Source organism: Mobula birostris, chromosome 9 (genome assembly GCF_030028105.1).
Source record: "Mobula birostris isolate sMobBir1 chromosome 9, sMobBir1.hap1, whole genome shotgun sequence".
In the NCBI taxonomy this organism is placed as follows: domain Eukaryota; kingdom Metazoa; phylum Chordata; class Chondrichthyes; order Myliobatiformes; family Myliobatidae; genus Mobula; species Mobula birostris.
In genome coordinates this window covers 46,262,376-46,287,116 of record NC_092378.1, presented here as the reverse complement: position 1 = coordinate 46,287,116, position 24,741 = coordinate 46,262,376, and the positions used below count along the sequence as shown (strand labels likewise).

The following is a 24,741-nucleotide window of genomic DNA, read 5'->3' as shown; positions in this document are numbered from 1 at the left end:
CATGACCACTGAGTGCATATTTATGGAACATCCCTTTAAATACATGCAAGCTGTGCTGCATAGATACTCCATCTGTTCAAGATTGAAGTTCAAGTTTCCAGCCATGTCTAGGAGATTACCCCAAATAGCTTTTTATGGGTTTATTAGTTATGTTTTTGATTTTTCCCATGTCACATTCTTCTGATAATAAGTAACCTACTAATCCTTAGCACATTTTTTTCCACACTGTATAAAGGAATTTAATATTATAACTGATTGTTAAGTGTGGATGGCTTCCTAGCATATGCATCGCAGAGAACACTTCATTTCTTTGAATTCTCTGTGCCTGTGATGCACAAATACCCAGAGGTTCCCAGCCAAGCATAGTCAAATAGCACTCTGCACAAGTTTTGATATCAAGTGCAAAAATTCATTTGCATGAGGAGATGAGGCAGGGAGAGGAGCATGTGGACATTCTGAACCAGATTTTCATAAGCCAAGTCTATTCTGTTCGAAGGACAAACCTGAACTGGTTCACCAACCATGCAGTCCACTACGTAAATCCTCTGGCATGGATGTTCCCTTTAAAAGTTTTATTTGCCTTTCAGTTGCAAAGATCATCCTTTGCCTCCCTCCCACCAATAAACCTGGCCCAAATAAATCCCAACATTGTCACCCATCTGCAAATTCCCTAATCTCCAGTTCCAACAAAAGGTCGATCTATTTTGTGCCTTGTGACTTGTGCCTTTTGTGGGTGTGATGAGACCATCCATAAACTATACACCAGACTAGCCCCAGATTTGCCTTTCGTGGCACTGAACAGTATCTACTTCGTTACCTTTATAATCACCATATCGATTCAAAATTTTAGACAGATAGGTTTTACCAAAGCCTCTTTTTTCTCATTGTCTACATGTACCGCTTCTGGGCACCACATTGATCATCATTCAATTCCCAAATCGTTGTGATCAAAGTTAAGGCCATAAGACACAGGAGCAGAATTAAGCCATTTGGCCCATTGAGCTTGCTCCAGCATTTAACCATGGCTGATCCTTTTCCCTCCTCCTAAGCAGCTCAGAAGCACGTCCTTTGTGCTATTGGGTCCATACCAGCCACAAAGCACACACTTACATCAAACCCATTTTATTTTTCCCAAATCCTCTTCTACTTGCAGATATTATTACTCACTCACATACTGGGGGCAATTTACAGTGGACAACTAACGTCGCTGAGACGTGGGAGTAAGAGGACCCAGAGGAAACCAATGTAGTCACAGGGAGAACTTGACAGGCCCCGCACAGGCGGCACTAGAGGCCAGGATTAATCTCAGATCACCAGAGCTGTGATGCAGGCTTAACTTTATTATCCCTCTTGCGGTTCATTCTGCAGGCTCTACCCTCGACATGCCAGTGCACTGAACAATCTTGGCACATTGACAAAGCATGTGTCGGAGGCAGAGGATCATTACAGACAGGCCTTGAAACTGAACCCGCAGCATAACCGTGCTCTCTTCAATCTGGGCAATCTGCTGAAGTAAGTCCAAATGTTTGATGTATGTACTCAATAATTTAGGGGTTTGCCTGGAAACGATTTTGGGCTTGCAATAAAAATTTCGGCATCATTTGTCACTTCAGCAACTAGAGCATATTTCATAGTAACTGGCAAGTACTTGTGCTGACCAATTTCTCATTAAGAAATGACCAAATTCGAGTTGTTTTATTTACAGCTCCTCAGTGCATCATGTTGAATGGGCTGCAATGGTTTAGGAGGCTAATGAGAACAGCCCAATTGTGAACCAATTATTTTTACTTGACGTATTGATTGAAAATAATAGGCGTTTTTGAGATTACCAATTTGTTGTTCCTCCTCGTACCATCAAAATAATAAATTATCCAACTTTGCCTTTCAATACGAGTCAAATGCACTATGCAAATCAGTATTTTCCTCAGAAATCAATGCCTTGGTCTGTAGTTATTCCACACTCCAAAATAAATAGGACTCACTTTATCTGGAAAGAGGGAAAAGAGGATAGTTTATTCTTGAATTTCTCCCTTGGCGCTCTTTGTCACAGATTAGCTGACTGTTGTTACTATTTACAACCGTTGCTTAGATTAAGTACTGTAATTCTCCTTTACTGCATAGGGGTTGGAGCTTAGAAATAGTGTGTTGTTAGAATTGTAGTTTTGAGGAGCTTTGAGGAGGGGATATACTGACATCTGAGGCCACCCAGAAGAGATGCACTTGGCAAATGCCTGGGATGAGAATATTATACTATTATGAGTGTCTAAAAAATGTTAGATCTGCAGTTTAAAAGAATAAGAGTGATCTTAGTCAAACATGTAAGAGGGAGCAAGTAGAATAGATGTTGAGATGTTTCTACCACTGGAGATTATTGAATGCAGGGACATGGTTACAATATAAGGTAAGTGTTGATCATTTAAAATTGAGCTACATTGTGATTTCTTCTCAGAGAAGGTGGTGAATCTGAAGTATATAATATGCCAGAGGGTCTAGATCACCAGAGATATTTTATTTTTTTAAATATCAGGAACGGGGAGCTAACACACAAGTGTTCGGGCCTAGAGAAGATTAGCCTTAACCAGACAGAATGGTGGGACATGGAAAGATTATTGTATTAATTACCATTAATGGCAGACAAGGTTTCCAAACAAAATTCACCGGAGTTCTATCATTGTATACCTCAAAATTGAAAATACTCTATCCTGGAGCTCCCACTGCCAACCTCTCCCTGACTTGTCTGTATTGAGGCTCACAGCTGCGGCAGGATCCTGGGAATTCTAGGACCTTGGAGGTCTGGTTTGTTGTGAGAATAGAATTTAGCAGTGCTGTGGCAGAATTCCTGGATCCTCCTGGCGGAGAGGTCTTCTTTTGTAGGGACAATGTGAAGTGCATTTTCTTCAGTGGTGCTCTGTCATGGAGGAAGTCGTGTGCTGGCATAAGAACATGAAATGAAGAGTTACTTATCTCTTCATGCTGATCCCACATTCTGTGATCAAACTCCACAGAGCTGCCTTTTCTTAAGAAACGATAATATTTCAGATCATCCTGTAACCTTCCCAAGAATGCATCCTTTAATTTCTGTAATCTTGTAGTCTAGCCATAAGTGCAAGCATCATTAAATAAATCTATGTGGCAATAAAATTCTATGCTACAAGGGTATTATTCCCTCCAGATGTATGATGTTCAGAATTGTCACGGTTTGACATGCGATCCAGCTGGAGTTTAATACCGCTGCTGCTTAAGATCCACATGCATTTACTCCAGTCCTCCACATATAAGGGGCAGCTTCCCTTGGCTATTTTGAATATTTTCTCTTCAGGGTGATTTTTATACATACCTGGAACCCATCCTCAACCTGAACCACAACCATGCCCCTTTGGACCTCCATGATGTCCACCTTTGGAAAGTACTTTGCTACACATTTGAACTGAGCGGCCTCATATTCCGTGCAGTGGCATTTGCCACGGTTTCACCCATACGAAACCAAATTTCCCTCGGGATTAATAAAGTATATCTATCTATCTATCCGGTAAAATGGTAGCGCATTCAAACACAGCGGCCTCTCGAGGGCCAGCCAAAGGTGCACTTTTTAAAGTGTGTTCCTTTTACGATCGTAAGACTATACTGGACTCCAAGAACTACGGGTGCAGCCGGTCTGCCACATCAGTGATCTGCTCGATGTTCGGAACAGCTGGCCAGGGTGACAAAGGAGCTGATGGACGGGTTATAAAAGGTTGGAAGCCAGTGGTCAGGTTGAAGAAAGAGAAGCCGGCAGTCGGGTCCGAGTGGTAGAAGCCAGCGGATGGGCTGGAGGGCGTTTGGAGGAGGTGACTTGGGTGTAGACCATCTTGCTGCCTGCTACTCGAAGACATCGAAGTTGCTGCGTGAAAATGGTGTGCAGTGTAACCATGGGAGGGTGTCTAGGACATTTCTCTTGTGATCACAAGACCCTGTTGGACATTGATAATGCAAGATACTGCAGGCCTGTTTCCCTTGTTTGGTGATGAGGCAGGCAACAAGGCAGCAGCATGGCCTCAGTTGTAGTGACGTCCAGGCCTCAGGCCGTGGGCTTGCCTGTTGCTGCAGTCCAGGTGAGGAGATGCCAGAGGTAGTGTAGCATGGCATCGGTGCCCAGTTAGGGGCTGGCCTCTCCTGGTAGTACTGCCCTCCAGTGTTCGACCGATGGAATGACAGGCTGGATTGCTAGGAGTTGTACCATCAATTTCCACATCACTTCAGGTCTAGGACTATGCATGTGTTTTCTTGTGTAACAATGTGTGTTTTTTTTTTCTCTCTCACAATTTTGAATGTATGTTATGCACCTTGGCCCCAGAGGAACACTGTCTTGTTCGACTGTATCCATGTATGATTTGAATGATACTTGGGAGGGAGGAGAAGATGGCGGCGCGACGCAGCGCACACGGCCGTTCCGAATTGATATCGTATCTGTGAAGTAGGATGCCATGCACAATCCTGATCTGATAGCGACAGATGTGAAGAAGCATGGAGGAACATCTGGAGTAACTTCTGAAATGCCTGCTTTGCTGCCGCTGCTACTGCGCGATCGAGAATCTCCGGAGGGGAAGGCCCCAAATCCTCGGCCTTGCCTATTGCCTGTTGCCAGGGCCGGGGTCGAAGCGCTCGGCAGAGATGGTGCTCAGTGCATCGGTGTCAGGGAGCTGGTCGGAGGCTCGGAGTTTTCAGACGGACTTGGAGTCGGACTGTAGTCAGATGCTCCTGGGATGCTGCATTGGCAAGTTTGCGGCGCTGGAGGTTTACCATCTGCATGAGATGATGGGACTTTCGAGAGACTCTGTGACTTTACCGTGCCCATGGTCTGTTCTTATCAAATTACGGTATTGTTTTGCACTGTTGTAACTATATGTTATCATTTTGTGGTTTTTGTCAGTTTTTCAGTCTTGGTTTGTCATATGTCTCTGTGATATCATTCTGGAAAAACATTGTATCATTTCTTAATGCATGCATTACTAAATGACAATAAAAGAGGACTGTGTGTCCTCATAATCTAATCTAATCTAATACTTAAACTTGATTTGATTTGACTTCCTGAATTGATTAATATTCATGTATGCTACTTATTAGGTTTACATTACCATCATCAAGCTGAGATGGTGAGAAAGAAGCTGGAGATGACAATAATCAGAATCAGATTTATTATCACTGATATATGTCATGAACTGGGTTGCTTTGCAGCAGTACAGTGCAATGCATAAAAGTACCATAGATTACAATACGACCACTTTATTAGGTATAACGTACACCTGCTCATTAATGCAGATGTACAGATGTAATCTAATCAGCTAATCATGTGACAGCAACTCAATGCATAAAAGCATGCAGACATGGTCAAGTGATTCACTTGTTGTTCAGACCAAATATCAGAAAGGAGGAAAATGTGATCTCAGTGACCTTGACCATGGAATGAGTGTTGGTGCCAGACGGGGTGGTTTGAGTATCTCAGAAACTGCTAATCTCCTGGGATATTCACACACAACAGTCTCTGGAGTTATGTGCTTTTCTTTGTCTTTTTTGTTTTGTAAAAAAAATAAAAAGTATATTATTCAGCAAAAACCCCACGTTACAACAGTGGTGTGCAGAAGAGCATCTGTGAAAGCACAGCACGTTGAACCTTAAGGTGGACGGGCTACAGCAGCAGAAGACTACAGACATACAGAAGTAAACTGAATGCCACTTTATTAGGGAACTCCTGTACTTAATAGTGTGGTGTGTTCATGGATTCATTGACCATTCACAAATCTGATGACTCAGCTCATAATTACCATGAGCAATCGCAGTTTTGAACATTACTTTGTTGACTCTGCTGTTCACATCTCTCCTGTTTATGTACTTCCTCAATGTTTTCTGCTGTGGCTCCTGCATTATGAATTATGTTCAGTTCCAGGAATGTAATAGCACCTTGAGATGCACTTGATGAGATACTTTCTGAAATCCCATATAACACTCACAAACATTCGACCGTTCACTGCTCTAGTCACCTCTTCAAAAAATTTGGTCAGACAGAACCAGCAGTCATCTCTGTTCTGAATGTCGAAACATCAATTAACCTTTCCCCTACACTACATTCCTTGACTCTTTCCACACATGAGAGCACACCAACAGTGAAAGCTGACTTGACCAGACAAAGTGAAGTTCAGCTGGCAAGTTTCTGCCTGTCTGTGAAATATGGGCAGTCCCTTCATGTGAGTGAGCACCTATGATCCGTGTGTTCATGCACAATGCATGTTCTGGAGCTGTCCATTTTGTGCAGTTGTCTGGTGATGTGTGTTGCCAACTTGTTACTGTGGGTCTTCTGGGCTTTGTAAGGACAGATAATACACTTGGAACAAGACTACCGAAAAGGTGCGTCCTGATGTTAAGGACAGCTCTTAAGTTTTACTGCGTAATCAAGACATAATTTCAGAACAATAGCGTAAGAAATAAAATGAAACGGAGCAGGATTAAGCCAGATGACACCTTCAGTTGTTCAGTTTGCCTTCCCCTGGGGACCTGGTTTCAGCCCAAACTTGAGTGATGACTGTCTAGGTCTGCACACTCCCTTGAACTATGTGAGCTTTCTGCGGAGTTTGTGTGGACTTCCAGTTTCGTCCCACATGACCAAGGCTTACTGGTAGGTAAAAATGGTTAACAGTAAATACCCTTTTGAACAGCTGATGTTTTGGGTCGAGACACTTCATCGGGATTGAAAGAATAAAGGGAAGATGGCCAGTAAGTAATGTCCTGTGAATGAGCACTTTAGTGTACAATGTAAAAGGTTGTGGTTCCCAAGTTTTTTTTTGGATTACTACCTCTTGGCTCCCAGATCTCACACCCAGTGCTCCCCTCTTCCTTTCCGGCCATGCCATAAAAACTATAAAGAATTTTGATTTACAATGCACAGGGAAAGAACATAGGAACTGCAGATCAAAGCAGTGACAAATAATTGCAAAAAATCAAATCTATTTAATACTTGAAGTAAAATTATGTCTTTAAGTACAGTAAAACAATTTTCATCAATATCCACTTAGATTAGTAGTCCAACTATTCACTACTTCATTGCTTTTTCATCTTTCAGTGAAATGGATGGGTTTGGTGCAGTGATATCAGCTTCTCAACACAAGGCTGAATGTCACTCAGGTGTCTCAGATCCCCATGTTCAGTAATTTGCAGTATGTTTGTTGCTTTGAACAAAGTTGGGTGACTGCACTGAAACTGCACTCCATTAACTATGATGTTAGTGGAAGGGCAATAAAGAAAATCTTGACCTTTTTTCCATAATGTAGGATAGCGTTCAGAGATTTCTTTCTACAAGCAAAAGTCTGATATGATTTTTTGAACCCTGGCTTCAGCTAAAAGTCATTTTGTAGCAAGATCAGTTCTTTTCTATCCTTTCTATTAATTCCTTATTACAAGTGTTCAGGAATGGATTTATTACCCAATGGGGAATTTGGATCGAGAGAAGATCCTGAAATCTCTCTTAACATATCTTTATTCAGCTCACCCAGGTGGGCACAGTTTACTTTGAAGATCAACGTCTGATATTCTTTCTTTCTCTTCCAAATCAGAGAGGCTTGGAAATTGGAAAAGGCCGTGATGACCATTGTTGCACTTAAATAGGGTTAACTTGGACAGAAATGTGGAGACAACTGATTTGATTTTATGATTATGAGGACACGCAGTCCCCTTTTATTGTCATTTAGTAATGCATGCATTAAGAAATGATACAATGTTTTTCCAGAATGATATCACGAAAACACATGACAAACTGACTTAAAGACTAACAAAAACCACATAATTATAACATATAGTTACAACAGTGCAAAGCAATACCGTAATTTGATAAGAACAGACCATGGCACAGTAAAAGTCTCAAAGTCTCTCAAAAATCCCATCATCTCACGTAGACGGTAAACTTCCAGCACCGCCAACTTGCCGATGCAGCATCCTGGAAGCTTCCAACCACAGTCCAACTCCGAGTCCGTCCGAAAACTCCGAGCCTCCGACCAGCTCTCCGACACCGAGCACCGAGCACTATCTCTGCCGAGTGCTTCGACCCCGGCCCCGGTAACAGGTGATACGCAAAGCCAAGGATTTGGGGTCTTCGTCTCCGGAGGTTCTCGATTGCACAGTAGCAGCGGCAGTGAAGCAGGCATTTCAGAAGTTACTCCAGATGTTCCTCTGTGCTTCTCACGGCTGTCTCCATCAAATCCGGTTTGTGCACGGCCCCCTAGTTACACATAATCAATATTCATTTGGAACGGCTGCGCGCGTTGCATCGCGCCGCCATCTTCTCCTCCCTCCGATTTTGTTAAGATTCACCTCATTTCCTTGCAACTGAGGATTGATTTTATTAAACTTTGTGAACAATTCTGACAAATAAGCAATGTCATGCCTAATATTCTTGAGTTGATTCCTAAATGAAGCATTTGCATCTTCAAAGAATTTTGTCACAGTTTCGAGTGTCTCAGGCACTTTTCCATTTGAGGGCCATCTGATTTCTGTCTATAACAGCAAGCATTTAAGCTGTTCATCATTCTCAATACGAAGCTCTCAGAATAGCTGAGAATTGAGAGCATGAGACTTGATTTTATTTACCACTGTGGTAACAGTATTTAATGATCTGTGCAGCCAATCACTCATGTTTTTTTATGACAAGATGTTGTCTGTGAATTACACAGTGAGTGGTAAATATGTTAAGTACAGCTTTTTTCGGGAAAGTAATAACCCCACAGTGGCGTCCTGTCATTGATGTGTTCCATCTGTTGCACAAGCAAGAATTTTGGTGAGCAGAATGTCCACCTCTTTGAAAAATTGTTCAACAACCCAAAGTATTGACTCCCCCTTCATATCTGTTTCTAGTCCCCTAGCAAATAACAATTCTTGTACTAAGCTTTCATCTTTTATGGACTAAGAAACTATATAACTAAGAAACAAAGATTTGTTGCCTGGCAAAGTTGACTTATCCTACTACAGAGCAAATTCTGTTGTCCTTGGAATGTTAACAGACATTTCCACTATTCGTCTTTGAACAGAGTTATTGTTGAGCAGAATCACATTAATTATTTGATCTGTTGACTTCGGCAAAGCTGGACTCAAAACCCCACTTCTGCTGGCAGAATCAGTTCTTCCCCAATTGAGTGGGACTTCCAAATTTAGCAATGAGCAATGAAATGTCATATGAAGCATGCATGCTAACTATCACTATTTTGTGGTGAAGTGCTGGCAAACATATTTTGAAGTGTTCTCCATTTCTGAAAAGTTTCACAAAGAGACTAAAAATAAGCCAAGTTCTTGTTTGCTTTTATCAAATTGTATTCTCTTCAAGTGTTCAAGGAGCCTGGGCGGTTTCATTGCCTCAGTTGAAAAAAAAAACTCTCACAAAACAGACACATTTGGTGCCGGTATAAATCCGTATTTCAGATATTCCACACTACCATGTCTACACTTAATTTTTCGTTTGGCCTGCGTTTGCCATTTTTTGAAAAAAGATTGAAAATCATGGAAAGCCACCTCTTCTTTAAGTGTAACCTCAAGTGCTGCAATCAATAAAGGGGAAAGTCATGATGTCATTGTCTGGTATGGGGGGGGGTCTGCTACACAGGATCGAAAGGAGCTACAGAAAGTTGGAAAATTAGTCAGCTTCATCTTGCATACTAGCCTCCATAGTATCCAAGACATCTTCAAGGAGCGGCGCCTCAGAAAGGCAATGTCCATTATTAAGGACTTCCAGCACCCAGGGTATGTCCTCTTCTCATTGTTACTGTCAGGAAGCAAGTACAGAAGCCTGAAGGCACACACTCAGTGAATCAGGAACAGCTTCTTCCCCTCTGCCATCCGATTCCTAAATGGAGATTGAACCCATGAACACTACCTGGCTTTTATTATTACTGTTTTTGCACTATTTTAAATTCAACTATTTAATGTACATATATATGCTTACTGTAATTAATTTACTTATTTTCTTTTCTATTTAATCACATATTACATTGTACTGCTGCCACTATGCCAGTGATACTAAATCTGATTCTGTCTCTGATTCATCATAGCTCAGGCAAAACCTGACTCTCTGTGTGAAGATACGTGATGTAGGGCAGTGATATCTTGGTTGGGCTGTGAGCTAGAGAAATGTGGTCAAGACCATTCAAAAGGGCAGGTTCTGAACTTTTCCCCATTGAATGCCATGTCCTAGTTCACAGGATTTAGGTCACTACGTGATTAGAGTATGGGAATCATACTAACTGACACTGTACTACAGTGAAGGGCAATATTGCACAGGCTGGCCATGGGAAAACATGATTTCTTCAGTCCAGATTTCTCATGATATGCCAAATACAGAAGAGTCACATTGCTTTTCAACAACTATACAGTACCGCACTTTGGGCAAATTCTAAGAGAAAGGTGAATTAGCAAGAGATTAGGTGGTTACGTGATCATTGTAATCAATTCTGAGGCACTGATGATCAAATGCTTATAATGTAATTCATTTCTCAAATTAAGCCTGTAATCGTTCAGATGCCCTCCTTTCCACCAAACACACCCAAGACCCCTTTATTTCTCTCCACTCCTTAAAAACTCCCACCACCCCCAGGGGAGCAATATTGCCCACGTTGGGAACCACTGGCCTAGATAGACTGGACATAAGTGAATGTTTCCATTGATGGAAAATCCTGGACCAGGGAGCACACCACACAACAGAAGGACATCCATTTAGAACAGAGATGAGGAGGAATTTATTTAGCCAGAGGGTGGTGTGTCTGTGGAATTCATTGTCACATACAGCTGTAGAGGCCAAGTCATTGGGTATATTTAAAGCGGAGGTCAACAAGTCCTTGATTAGTTAAGTTACAGGGCGAAGGGAGGAGATTGGAGTTGAGAAAATATCATCTATGATCAAATGGCAGAGCAGACTCAATGGGTTGAATGGTCTAATTCTACTCCTGTGTCTCATGGTCCATCCGACAACTTCTTGCCCTCTCACTCCAGCCATGTATATCCCTTTGCAGGCTCTGCGTCCTTATTGAAGGCCCCCAGTGACACTGAAGTTGATTTCCCATCTCATTTATAGTACTGGTATGATACAAGAGCCTTACTGACCTCCATTCTAACTACTAAGCTTTGTCTATGAGGCCACTTAGATTAAATTAACTACCTTCTTGGAAGCTTGGCAGGGTGCATGTGGAGAACATATTTCTCCCGGTTAAGTTTAGGAACCAGGGATCACAATGTCAAAATAAGTAGTCATTAATTTAGGACTGAAATAAAGAGAAATTTCTTTATAGTGGTTGGTGAATCTTTGGAATTCTCTGTCAAAGTGGGCGTGGAGGGTCACTCCTTGAGTTTGTTCAATATTGATTGATAGATTTCTGAATATTAGTGGAATCAAGGGATGTGGAATTAGGTCTGTTTTGTACTTGTTGAATAGAAGAGTAAGGGTGGGGTGTGTCAAGTGGGGGGGGGGGGGGGAGCAAACGGCCTGCTCCTGTTCCTATTTCTTATGTTTTAAATTTACTAAAATACTGTCCATTAAGGTATTTCCAGCCTAACTCTATACCATTGAAACAGAGTTGTGTATACAGCATGGTTTAATCTCAAAGAAGGTTTAAGGGCATTGAGAGGTTCTGATTCAAATAGGCAGGGAAGAAATGTTTCCTCTGACAGGAAGGTCGTGGACCAGTCAATACTGATTTAAGGTACATTTGTAATTGACAAAAGTCTCTGAGAATAGATGAGGAGAACTTTGATTGGTGCAGCATTTACTGTCATCTTGAAATGCGTTGCTTACAAACAGAGATTTGAGAGTACCTTTCAAAACTATGGGCAGAACTTTAAGAACCATAGGGTGCATGAGGAATAATCAAAGAATGTGGGATTAATTATGATGGAGCCAAGATAACCGGTCTCTTTTAGGGCATATAATTCAATGCAGTACAGTTCTGGCCTACGTCCAAGGCAAATGAAATGAACCCAGAGCAAGATCGTGGTGGGAGGAGGCAATAGAGCAGTTCTGATTGGAGAATCACATCTGACAATAAGCACATCGTTTTTGCGGTTAAAGATGGTGCGAGCTGCAACCTCTGTTGAGATTTAGTTGCTTTTTAAGTTCGTAAGGATGGTTTTTGGGATGGAGAGAGAGGAGTTAGGGGTCAGGTTAGGATTTAGGGACAGGGATGTGAGGGAACTAGAGGTCAGGCCAGAGTTTCAGTCTACACCGACACGGGACATCTGTGGTTGAAGTCCAAATCTGCTGGAGGCCTGTCCTGCGGGTACTTGTCTATATATGAGTGTGAGTGGGAGGGAGGAAGGGGGCTTGTTTTGCTGCTGTTGTTCTTTTGCTTGTTGTGTTCTGTGTTGTGCTGCTAGGCATTGTGGGCATGCTATGTTGGTGCTGGAACGTGTGGCAATACTTGTTGGTTTCTTTGGCACACTCTCGGGTTTGTTGGTTGTTAACACAGATCTTCTGGTTTAAGAAGGCGCTACTGAAGATGAGTGACAACTTACTGGCAGTTCATAAAGCAAGAAATACAACTAAATACTTTCCGAATAATACATTTTCTGTGGAAAATTGTGGTAAATCATCACCGGAAACATTGAAGAGGCAAGCAAAGGTGAGACTGACTCGAGGGTCGAGGCATATGAGTGCGATGCAAAGTCAGAGTGAGGTTGAGGCAGGTTCAAGGAGAAGTAGTCAGAGTGAGGTTGAGACATTGTTGAGAAGGTGTTTGGATGTGGGATGTGGGAAGTGGAGAAAAGTCAGACCGGAGGAGTTTCGGAGCCTGTCTGCCTAAACCGAGAGTGATGTCTGATCAACCTATGCGGGGGCCGATTCGGAAAAGTCAGGTACGAGCCGAAACATGGTGGCAGGGTCCAGGCCCAGAGCGTATCATTGCGACAGGGCCTGGGTCCTAGAACGAGGGACAACCCGATGTTTGGGCGATTTAAATGGTGGGCTAGATGCATTGAAAAGGCAGGGTGTCGGGCGCAGAGGTGAGGGTCGGGGCGGCTCTGTTCGTGATCTGTGACGTTTGCTCCACTCTCCACTGCAGTGAGGCTGGGGCCTGTGGCCTGCTCCAGCAGCTCCGGGCTTTGTGTCTGCGAGCTCCGCTGGGTGATGAACTGAGATTAAGGCTGTGCACCAACTCCGGGCGTCCTGTCTGTGGACTCACTTCTGTTCTGAATTCTTTTGTTTGCACGATCTATGCTTTTATTTCTCTCTCCCCGCATTGGGTGTTATTTGGTCTTTTGTTTTAATGGGTTCTTTTGGGTTTCTTGTTTTGTGGCTGCCTGTAAGGAGATGAATCTCAAGATTGTATAATTTATACATACTCCGATAAGAAATGTACATTGAACTTTGAAACCACGCTTTTCACTGTATGTTTCGATGTACATATAATAAATTTGAATCTTGAATCTTAGTCGGTGAATTATTGGCAATGTATTGAGGTACAGTGAAAAGCTTTGTTTTGCATACCATCCTGAAGGTCTTTCCCTAGGTAGTACAAAATGGGAAAAAATACAGACTGCAGAATACAGCATTACAGTTAGAAAGCGCAGTACAAGCAGACAAACGCTGAGGCCGTTTGAATTGAATTGACTTTATTTCTTACATCCTTCACATACACGAGGAGTAAAAATCTTTACATTATGTCTCCCTCTAAATGTGCAATGTGCAATTTATAGTAATTTGTAATAAATAGGACAGTCAATATAACATAGAAATACAATTGTATCAGCATGAATTAATCAGTCTGATGGCCTGGTGGAAGAAGCTGTCCCGGAGCCTGTTGGTCCTGGCTTTTATGCTGCAGTACCGTTTCCCAGATGGTAGCAGCTGCAGCAGTTTGTGGTTGGGGTGACTCGGGTCCCCAGTGATCCTTCGGGAGCTTGTTACACACCTGTCTTTGTAAATGTCCTGAATAGTGGGAAGTTCGCATCTACAGATGCGCAGGGCTGTCCGCACCACTCTCTGCAGAGTCCTGTGACTGAGGGAACTACAGATCCCGTACCAGGCAGTGATGCAGCCAGTCAGGATGCTGTCAATTGTGCCCCTGTAGAAAGTCCCTAGGATTTGGGGACTCATACCAAACTTATTCAGCCATCTGAAGTGAAAGAGGGGCTGTTGTGCTTTTCTCATCACACAGCCGGTATGTACAGATCACGTGAGATCCCTGATAATGTGTATGCTGAAGAACTTACAGCTGTTCACCCTCACAACCCCAGATCCATTGATGACAATAGGGGTTAGCTTGTCTCCATTCCCCCTGTAGTCAACAACCAGCTCCCTTGTTTTTGCAATGTTGAGGGAGAGGTTTGTTTTCGTGACACCACTGCATCAGGATGATGACTTCTTCTCTGTAGGCTGCCTCATTATTATTTGAGATTGGACCAATCAGTGTAGTATCATCAGCAAATTTAATTAGCAGATTGGAGCTGTGGGTGGTGACATAGCCATGGGTATACAAAGAGTAAAGGAGGGTGCTTAGGACACAGCCCTGAGGGGCACCTGTGTTGAGGGGCAGAGGGGCAGAGGTTAGGGAGCCCACTCTTATCACCTGCCAGCGATTGGACAGGAAGTCCAGGATCCAGCTGCACAAGGCAGGGTGAAGGCCGAGGTTTCTGAGCTTCTTGTCAAGCCTGGAGGGAATTATGTTGTTGAATGCTGAACTGTAATCCAAGAACAGCATTCTCATGTAAGTATCCTTCTCCAGACGTGTAAGGACGGTGTGTAGAGCTGTGGCTGTTGTGTGATCAGTTGTATCATTAGGCGATTTGTCAGGGTCCATTGTGGGTGGTAGCATGCTGCAGAATAGTCCTTGATCCTTGACCAGTTTCTCAAAGCATTTACTTACTATTGAGGTGAGTGCGACAGTACACCAGTCATTCAGACATGTTACCTTGTTCTTTTTAGTTACAGGTACAATGGTGGATGTTTTGAAGCAGGAGGGCACTCTACACTGGGAGAGGGAGAGATTAAAAATGTTTGTAAGCACTCCTACCAGTTGTGCCGTGCACATCCTGAGTACCTACCTTGGGATGGTCAGGAGTTCATTCTTATTGTACAAGAGGTCCATTCATGTGCCTTATAACAGCGACATACGAGCTGTCCTTCAGCTTTGTGGTGCAAATTCTCAAGCTTTTGTATATTTCTGCTTGCTTATTGACATACAGCACAAAATAGGCATTTCTGGCCCTTCGAGCTGCGCTAACCAGCAATCCCTCGATTGAACCCGAGCCTAGCCACAGGACAATTTACAATGACCAAAGGGCTTGCCAACCAGCACACTTTCGGACTGTGGGAGGAAACTAAAGCTGCCAGAGGAAGCCCACACGGTCACGGGAGAACATACAAACTCCTTACAGACAGCGGTGGGAATTGAACCCCGGTCTCCTGTACTGTAAAGCATTGTGCTAACCACTGTGCTACTGTGCTAACTTGATGCAAGAGGGGAGAAGAGGAAATGAGCAGGGTGGAAGGAGCCTTTGCTTATGTTGGTTTCTTTCCCGAGGCAGCAGGAAGCGTAGACAGAGACCATGCAGGCTGTTTATTATCATAGACCGGGCTGTGGTCACAACTCTCTGCAACTTCTTGCAGTCTTTGGCAGAGCAGCTGTCATACAAATAATTCAGACAGAATGCTTTTTATGGTAACAATTGATGAGGGCCATCAGGGATATGCTGTATTTCATTAGTTTTTTGAGGAAGTAGAGACTCTTGCTTGTTTTCTTTTCCCTGGCGTCTCTGTGGCTGGACCAGGACAATTTGTTGGTGATACTTACACCTTGGAACTTGAAGCTCTCAACCATCTCCACCTCTGCACCAGCTGAATGGCTGGCTGCCATTCTAATGTTGAAATCGGGACTGCAGCACCGCAAAACAAAATTAGCAGTCGCAAACTAATGAGGAAAATATTGTGATGTATGATGTGCCACTCAGAAATAGCAAGTAGATGAGAAATGGAGAGTGGAAATTGGGTACAAGGGAGCTTATAACAAGAAGTGAAATAGGCCTATAAATGGAAAATGATGAGGTGTGAGATTTTTTAATATCACTGTACTGATCCTTGTTTCGAGCAGTAATCGACCTGTCACTCTCAATGTGTGTGCTGTGAGGCTAAACCATTTATATATGGTAACAGGTGCTGAAGTTAGTCAAGACTGTTGTGTGCTTGGAGAACCCCTGCAACCCTGTAATATGTAAGCATGACTTGGGTCCCAACTATTCATTTTGAGGCAGATTTCAGTCTTAGAATTTCAATGGTGGCACATATAAATAATGAGCAAATCAGCCATCAAGTCCCCCTTGTTATTCTGCTCTACCCATTAGATAGGACTGCCTTTTAGGTGTCCAGGTTGTATGCCCGATCTACTGAAATTACAAATTAAAAATCTCAGTGTATCATCTTTTTATTCAGTTCTTTTGCAGTGTAGGCCTTGAGGTTCCGCATGATAAAATTCATCCACGAAATGAAGAGTAAAACAGCCTGGAAGAAACCTATACCGAAGGGCTCACCCACGGGATGCAGACTATAAACACAAAAAGCTGACAGCAAGGAGAAGCCCAGGTTTGTTTCTCAAGCCTGCCCCACCCTCACAGTGGCTGGTGCACTTGGCTCAAATATCTCCACACCCTGGGGTAAAGGAGAGAAATCTTGGAGGGAATTCTGGAAAAATCCCTCAACACTTCAAGATCAAAATCTATCTGGGCATTTGGAGGACGTAAAAGGACATACCAGCCATATGATGTAAGCTGTTGTCACACTGCGGAATGGTACAAGCCCTTCTTGAAATGACCAAAGAGCAGCGATGGCGTGGCTCAGACTGAATTACTTTTTATGTTCATGGGGATAGTTTTCAGGATAGCGCAGGGACTGGGGGTCTGGTTAGGGCTGAGACAGGGATGAGGGAGAGGTAGAGATCAGGGGCATTGAATGAAGAGTCATGGCAGGAGCTGGCGTTCAGATTTTGCGGGGAAATGTGAACAATCCCAGAAGTTGAGTTGGCAGGTGCTGAGGAGACCGGCGATTCCCAAGTCAGCCATCCCCAAATCCTCGATTGGAGGTCCATATGGACAGGAACCACGAAGGCCGGTGACACCAGACATCCCACCCAGCAAAAACTGATTTCAGGGAGGTAGCACCATCAATTTGCGGGAGACTCCCGGAACTTCCAGGAGAGGTGGGACATCTGCAATAGAGTAGCTCCTTAGCAGATAGCCAGCTAGCTTAAATAACGTTAGCCATGCTAATGAACGAATTGACACCTGTTAAACTCACCTCAACATGTCTTTTACATTTTAACCCACCATGGGCAGTAGAAAAGTCACTGTTGCAAACAGTGCAGCGAGCAACACTGTCATTATTTTGACCCCTATTAGGCAGAGATACACTTTAGGGTAGTCTGGGGTGACGTACAATTTATAATTTCTTTTTTTGGAACTCTCTGTCGTGGTCGCTCGCGCACTCTCGCTTGCTTTCTCTCTCGCGCTCTCTCTTGCTTTCTCTTGCTCGTTCGCTCTCAAAAAATTGATTTCCGTGATACTGTATATAATTTGCGGGCATCAGGGAGCCACTATTAATTTGCGGGAGACTCCCGGAACTTCCGGGAGAGGTGGGATGTCTGTGACACCCCTCCCCTCCTCCCCACCACCACCACCCCCTCCCCCCCCCCCAAGATCACTGGGATCGGAGGTCTGACTAGTCCAGAAGTTGAGGCTCAAAGGTCAAACCGGTGATGGCAAGTCCTAGGATCAAGGCCTGAAAGTCAAACCCATGATCTGACACACAGATATCGGTGAAGTCTGGATGGCAAAGCTGAAGGATGAAGTCCAGAGGTCGGCAAGTCTGAAGCTTGAATTCCAGAGGTCAAAGACCAAAGTCAGAAAGTCCGGATGTAGAGGCCTGAAGTTCGAAGTCACTTGCTCGGCATGTCTTGAGGTTAGAGGCCTATGAGTCTAGGCCAGGGACTGGAAATTGGAGACCTGATGTCTGAGAGTCCAGGGCCAAGGGACTGGAGGCTCAAAGACAGTCTGTCCTGGGTTGGAGGCGTGTGTGTGTGTGTGTGTGTGTGTGTGTGTGTGTGTGTTGGGTAAGTGGGAAAAGGGTTTATCTTGCTGTTGGTTGGTTTCATTTTGTTCTTGCAAGTTGCTCTGCTGAAAATTGTGAATATGCTGTGTTGGCACCAAAATGTGTGGTCACACTTGCAGGCTGCCCCCAGCACAACCTTGGGGTGTTGGTTATTAATACAAATGACAGTGCCGGCTGCCAAACACAGTGGTCACCTGGGCAGGACAAATGATTGCTGTCACCGCCTGCAACGTCGACTGTACCTCTTCCTAGAGATGCTGCCTGGCCTGCTGCGTTCACCAGCAACTTTGATGTGTGTTGCTTGAATTTCCAGCATCTGCAGAATTCCTGTTGTTCACTTATCCTCTGCTCATTCAGGCTGAGGGAAGTACCTCCCCACCACCCCAGCCTCCCAAGACATTCCAACTTTGTGCCTGGTGATTGGGTCGAATGAGTCTGATCCTTAGTTCATCCAACACACATCGTCTTGGATCTAGAAATCGTGCCTGATTCTTTAGTTCAGATATAAAGAGGCAGAAGATACAAGCAGGATACAAATTTCTCTATATTAATGGTATCATTTCAAGAGATTCTCTCACAATGTTGCAACTCCATTCAGGGTTCCTCCTTAAACAATGCACCAATGGATTGTTTGAGAGGCTGTGAAACAGAGGCCGGTGCCTTGCTGCCCAGCAGATGCGGTCCTTCCCCACAGATTCTGTGTGTTCCTCAGCACGTACTCATAGTCATAGTCATAGTCATACTTTACTGATCCCGGGGGAAATTGGTTTTCTTTACAGTTGCACCATAAATAATTAAATAGTAATAAAACAATAAATAATTAAATAGTAATATGTAAATTATGCCAGATGGAAATAAGTCCAGGACCAGCCTATTGGCTCAGGGTGTCTGACCCTCCAAGGGAGGAGTTGTAAAGTTTGATGGCTACAGGCAGGAATGGCTTCCTATGACGCTCTGTGTTGCATCTCGGTGGAATGAATCTCTGGCTGAATGTACTCCTGTGCCCAACCAGTGCATTATGTAGTGGATAGGAGACATTGTCCAAGATGACATGGAACTTGGACAGCATCCTCTTTTCAGACACCACCGTCAGAGAGTCCAGTTCCATCCCCACAACATCACTGGCCCTACGAATGAGTTTGTTGATTTTGTTGGTGTCTGCTACCCTCAGCCTGCTGCCCCAGCACACAACAGCAAACATGATCGCACTGGCCACCACAGACTCGTAGAATATCCTCAGCATCGTCCGACAGATGTTAAAGGACCTCAGTCTCCTCAGGAAATAGAGACGGCTCTGACCCTTCTTGTAGACAGCCTCAGTGCTCCTGTACCTAGGTATGTGTTATTTGGCAGCATTCACTCATGGACATCTTCTTCCACTGGGAGTCTGACAAGTTGCATTCAGACTGAAGTGTGTTGATAATCTTCCAGCAGCACTTGATGGTTGTCTCAGTATCTGTCCCTGGGAGCTGCCTTCTACTTAGTTGCCTGGGACAAGACTTGACAAGGACCACTGCATCCTTTTCCAGACCTCCTTGGCAAACCCGGAGGTGGCCGATTGTCTCATTCACACTACAGCTATCTCCAAGGGTAGAGCCCAGCAGGTGAGAGACTTCAGCAATACAAGAAAGATCTGGCAGGGGGCACCCCTCTTGCTATCAATCAAGCAAGGTCTTGGTGCTTGCTTATGAGTTCTGGTGATGAGATGTTCTGCCAAATAACTTTGGCAGTCTGCTCAGGAAACCATGCCACAGGATCCACCATAAACCTCTCACGCAGAGCTTCCTGGACTGTGCTGACCGCTGTCTGATGGACTGTGGTTATAGGTCTTTCTCTGCAGAAACTTTCCTGTGAAGGCCAAGGCCCAGCTGAAAGGTACGCAGGGACAGGTAGGACCTCGGTACGCAGTGAGGCCTGGGGCCTGTGTGCTCTGACTAGGGTTGCCAAATTTCTCACTCCCAAATAAGGGACAAAAGTAGCAGTCAAATACGGGACACTTGTGTTTACCCCAAGAAAGACTACCATGATCATAAAGCCATGCGCAGGCACCTGTGTGCGCATGTGTGTACGTTCTGATTTTCTTTTTCTACAAGTCAGTTTTGGCTTAATCTTCCCAATTCTATTAAATGAACCTACACTGTACATACATTATTTCTACTTTATATAGGCTGTGTATTTATCATATAATTCCTGCTTTTACTATAAGTTAGTGTTATTTTAGGTTTTATGTGTTATTTGGTATGATTTGGTAGGTTATTTTTTGGGTCCGGGAATGCTCAAAAGATTTTCCCATATAAATTAATGGTAATTCTTCATTTTACGCCATTTTGGCACGAAAGTTTTCATAGGAATGCTCTACCCTAGCGGGGGAAATATGGGACAAGGGTGGTCCCGTATGGGACAAATCAATTTAGCCCAATATACGGGATGTCCCGGCTAATATGGGACAGTTGGCAACCCTAGCTCTGAGTCTATGCACCGCCTGATGCAGCCACACACACCGCTCATACTTCTGTTTAGCTCTGTCACTCAACAGGTGATTTGGAACCAAGCCACCACCCCCATGCAGACCGGAGATTGAACCTTGTACCCTCCAAGCCTTCGTGACTCGCTGCTAGGCCAAGTTAAGCTCTCAGGGACACTGCACTTTTTTTTCTCTTTATCTATGGTTGTCGTGGTTGCAGAATTGACTGGTAAACAGATCCCAACCCTTCGTACTCCAAATCTTCCTATGAAAAACTTCCTATGGTGCACAGGGATCGCCCACTTTGTTAGTCGCAACAAGGATTAGTAAATGGATTCCACCTTTTCTGACAAGAAATAGCATTTTCAGTATTAATATAGTCTTTAATCCCTTCTCCTGAATCTAGCAATTCAGTTTCTTTCAAATAGCAGTAATTAACGACAAAGTAACTGGGAGTTGGTTACGTTTCTTTGTGATCTGAAAGGACCCATTTTCTCCCAGTGAGGGACTCCTAGTTCAGTTGTGCTCAGCTTTCTCTGGCCTTAGACACAGTAGGTTGTTAGTTTTACTTCAGAGGACGCTGCTGCAGATTTGCTTTCAAATTGGGTGTCATACAGTTGAACAGCACAGAATCAGATCCTCAAGCCCACTATATCCGTGCTAACTATTGCCAATTACCTGCATTAGGCCTTAAAAAGAGGAGCCCACTCCTCAGGGCCTTGTGCATTATGTTAAAGGAGAGTTTTGTGGGGAGGTCTGTTCCAGTATCCCAGTTTATTAAATCTTCAACATGTATCGCTAAAGCAAAATACTTTGTCACTGTCACTTACCTACTTGCTATGCAGATTAGCGCCCACATTACTGCAGTGGGTACGTAGGATGTTGTCAACTGCAGTATGTTTGAATCATCCTGAGGATCTTGAGGATACTGTGTAAAGGCAATTTCTGTTTTCATGATCATGAAGAAAAGAATTCCTCCTTGGGCTGTTTTCCAACACACCAGTTGATAATGCTTTGCCCGTCAGTTGGTGTGTGGAGGTTTAATTTAGAAATACAGCGTGGTAACAGGCTGTTCTAGTCCCACGAGCCCACACCGCCCTATTACACCCATGTGACCAATTAACCTACGACCCCGTATGTCTTGGGAATGTGGGAGGAAACCAGAGCACCTGAAGAAACCCACATGGTCACAGGGAGAACGTACTAACTCCTTACAGACAATGGCGGGAATTGAACCAGGATCACTGGCACTGTAATAGCATTACACGAACCGCTACACTACCGTCCCAGCCCATGATTGATTGACTGATAGGTCCTGAGGCATGAGAAACTAAATCTGAGAATAAAGAAAGTGAAGAAATTAAACCACCATTTTGCGTCTCTCTTCATGGAAGCAGAGAAAGTCTCCCAGAAACAGTGGAGAGCATCAGATTTAGAGTTAACGAGGAGCTGAAGCAAATTGTCATTCCTGGGAAAAGGTATTGGAAAAATTCATGAAAATGAAACCCAATATCTTAGGAAGATAGGTTGAGCAAGCTAAGATTTTTCTTTGGAAAGAAGGAGGATGAGAGGTGACTTGATAGAGGTATACAAAATGTAAGAGGCATCAATCGGGTATGTAGCCAGGGACATTATGGCTAATGTTGTATAGTGTTCCATGTTCCATGAATCCCTATGATCTGGTGAACTGCCCCTCTTCTCCAGCCCAAAGTTTCAAAAAGTCGAAGATCGCATGCTTGGGAGGCACTGTCAGAGAGTCCTGAACAAGTAACTGCTGTGCCTTTTGTTGATGGTCACAATGCAGCAAATCAGTCTTCCATCAAGCTCATGATCTGTCTTTAGTCAATGGCGTCGTGACTTCAGGGATATCTGGGGTCGAGTCGGTCACTGCACAAAGCCGAGCCTTTGGCCCGCTCTTGTTGCCATGGAATTTCAGTGGCTGGTTAGTGATTATGTACAGATGTGTGCACCCACGTCATAGCCATATCACTGAACAAAATTATCTTTAGAGTATTTTTACACTTTGCAGTGGTTGGATATGCTGTATATGTTGTCCCCAGCAGAATGCTAAATTTAACCGCAATTCCCTCTTGGACAGAGTTCTCAGGATTTCTGCTTTTGGCAATTCCCCACTGTGTCAGGCAGATGTACATTCCTTCCAAGGTTCAGTTGTCAGTCTACCATCAATGCATAACTGTGAAGAACTGCTCCTTGTGATATGTGTCTTGAACAGAGGAGGGGCAAAGCTGACAAGAAAAAACAATCTGCTGGTTTTCCATGTGGATGTGCTCTATTTTTATGAGTGTAAGTGTCCGGGATATCTTTAATTTACAATTTCTCCATCTTGAACAAGGCCCTCAGCATGTTTTATCGACCTTCATTTTTCTTGTACAGCTACACAAATTGATTCTAACAATATCCAGCCACCAGTCTAGATCGCTGACAGTTGGTTAACAGCCTATGAAGCTTTCGCAATTCCCACCAGCAATTTGCACATAATGTTCACAGGACAGCCGGTGCTGACAACATCTATTCTCACAGCGTTAACGAAATGAGTATTTTAACTGTCCATTCCATTGTGGTTTGATCAGTGTTACCTGTGTTCAGTGGGCTGCAGTGCTGTAGGTTGTGAAGCACCAAATATGCCTTTAGTGTGAGGTGGTAAACCAAGGATTCATATGTCCTATTGATCAATTCAAAACATCCTGGGTACCAGTTCAAAGATTAAGAGATCTGCCCTCGATGTACCACTAATGCATGGTCCTCTTCCAATATCACTTATGCAGGAGATCTTTCCTTTAATTGCAGTTTGTTGGAGCTGACACTGACATTTCCCGATGTTAGAACAGGGACTGTTTCATTGGCCGAGAAGAGCTTTGAAAGATCGTGACATTGTGAAAAGCAATCTGTGAATCCCATTCTGCCTCTAAAGTGGATAATCATTAGGAAGTGAATAGAGATCTGTGTACAATAGGAAGAAATAGGGAATGCAAGAGCTGTGAAAAAAAGTAAAATGACCAAGTAGAGCCTCGGGGCTTTCGGTAAACGTAATACAATGTCTTGTCTGGAACAGCAGTCAGCAAGTTACTAGTATGTTGACCTAATAATGATACGGCCACACTATGCCGGATAATTTTGAAAACGCCGGTTTCGAGTAAAAACGACAGGCGTCCACACTAAGCGTTTTTCAAAATATCTCCGTCCACATTAGGCGGATATTTGGGCGAATCTCCTCCTACTGGGCACGCGTAGGACACCCAGAAAACAAGCGAAGAGAAAACGATATACTTCGTGCGCGTTTGTCCAGTTACATTGTAGAAAAACTTTAAAGGAATTGCTCTTGGCTCTCGCACAGGAGGACTTAAAACTTAAAAAAAAACAAATACTGGAGCGTATGGAGGCAACCGACAGGGAGTTCACGGACAGTATGACCCAGCTGACGACGAACATTGAAAAACTAACTCTGTTACATTAATAAAGCACCTTGTTAAATGTATAAAACGTCTGCATCAGCGTTATCTTGTATTTCCATACAATGTTATATTAGGCTGTTACACATCTATTGTCAGAGAAGTACTTGTATAATAGGTAAACCACCTTCATACAAGCAAGGACAGAAAACAGGGCGAAGTGAGTATACTTATTTATTCAGTAAGCTATGGGTCGACTGGCTTCAGTCTCGTCCGTCTGTTCTGAATTGTTAGGTGGTGGTGTTCAAGAAAACAACGAACATCTGTTCCGGCTCGTCATGACAGCGTTTTTAAACAGTCAAAAAAGCTCACTTTACAATTTAACTCTCACACCGTTCGCACCGACTGCGCGTTATAACAGCTTGTGCAGTACCAAGCAGAAGCAGAAAAAAGCGTTGTTGTTCTGGTGTTGTCATGACAACGTTTTTAAATCTCTCCGGTTACCCCGTACACAGATTTATTCACTCTGGAGAGTGTTTTCGAAAATCTCCGTTTTCGTGGGCTAAAAACGCCGGCTCAGTGTGGATGGGAGGGCAAAACGAAGAGAAAAAGCTTCGTTTTCAAAATTATCTGGCGTAGTGAGCAAGGTGCAGACCTGGGAGATACAGTGCCCCAGCTAGATCATTGGTCAAGCACAGTGTCCAATTTGTTCAGGCAAAGCTGTATCAGGTCCTGCACGTTGTTAAACAAAGAACAATTATTCAGTACAG

At 43.7% G+C, this 24,741-nt stretch overlaps 1 protein-coding gene across 2 annotated transcripts in view; it reads left to right on the top strand.

Annotated features, from left to right (window-relative positions):
• The window catches only part of tmtc1 (transmembrane O-mannosyltransferase targeting cadherins 1), a 187,719-nt gene that overhangs the window by 123,599 nt on the left and 39,379 nt on the right, over window positions 1-24,741 (top strand). For both annotated transcript variants that reach the window (XM_072267978.1, XM_072267979.1), the window contains exon 11: window positions 1,369-1,512. In XM_072267978.1, coding sequence (XP_072124079.1) covers window positions 1,369-1,512 — 144 coding nt within the window. The remainder of the gene's footprint in view (window positions 1-1,368; window positions 1,513-24,741) is intronic.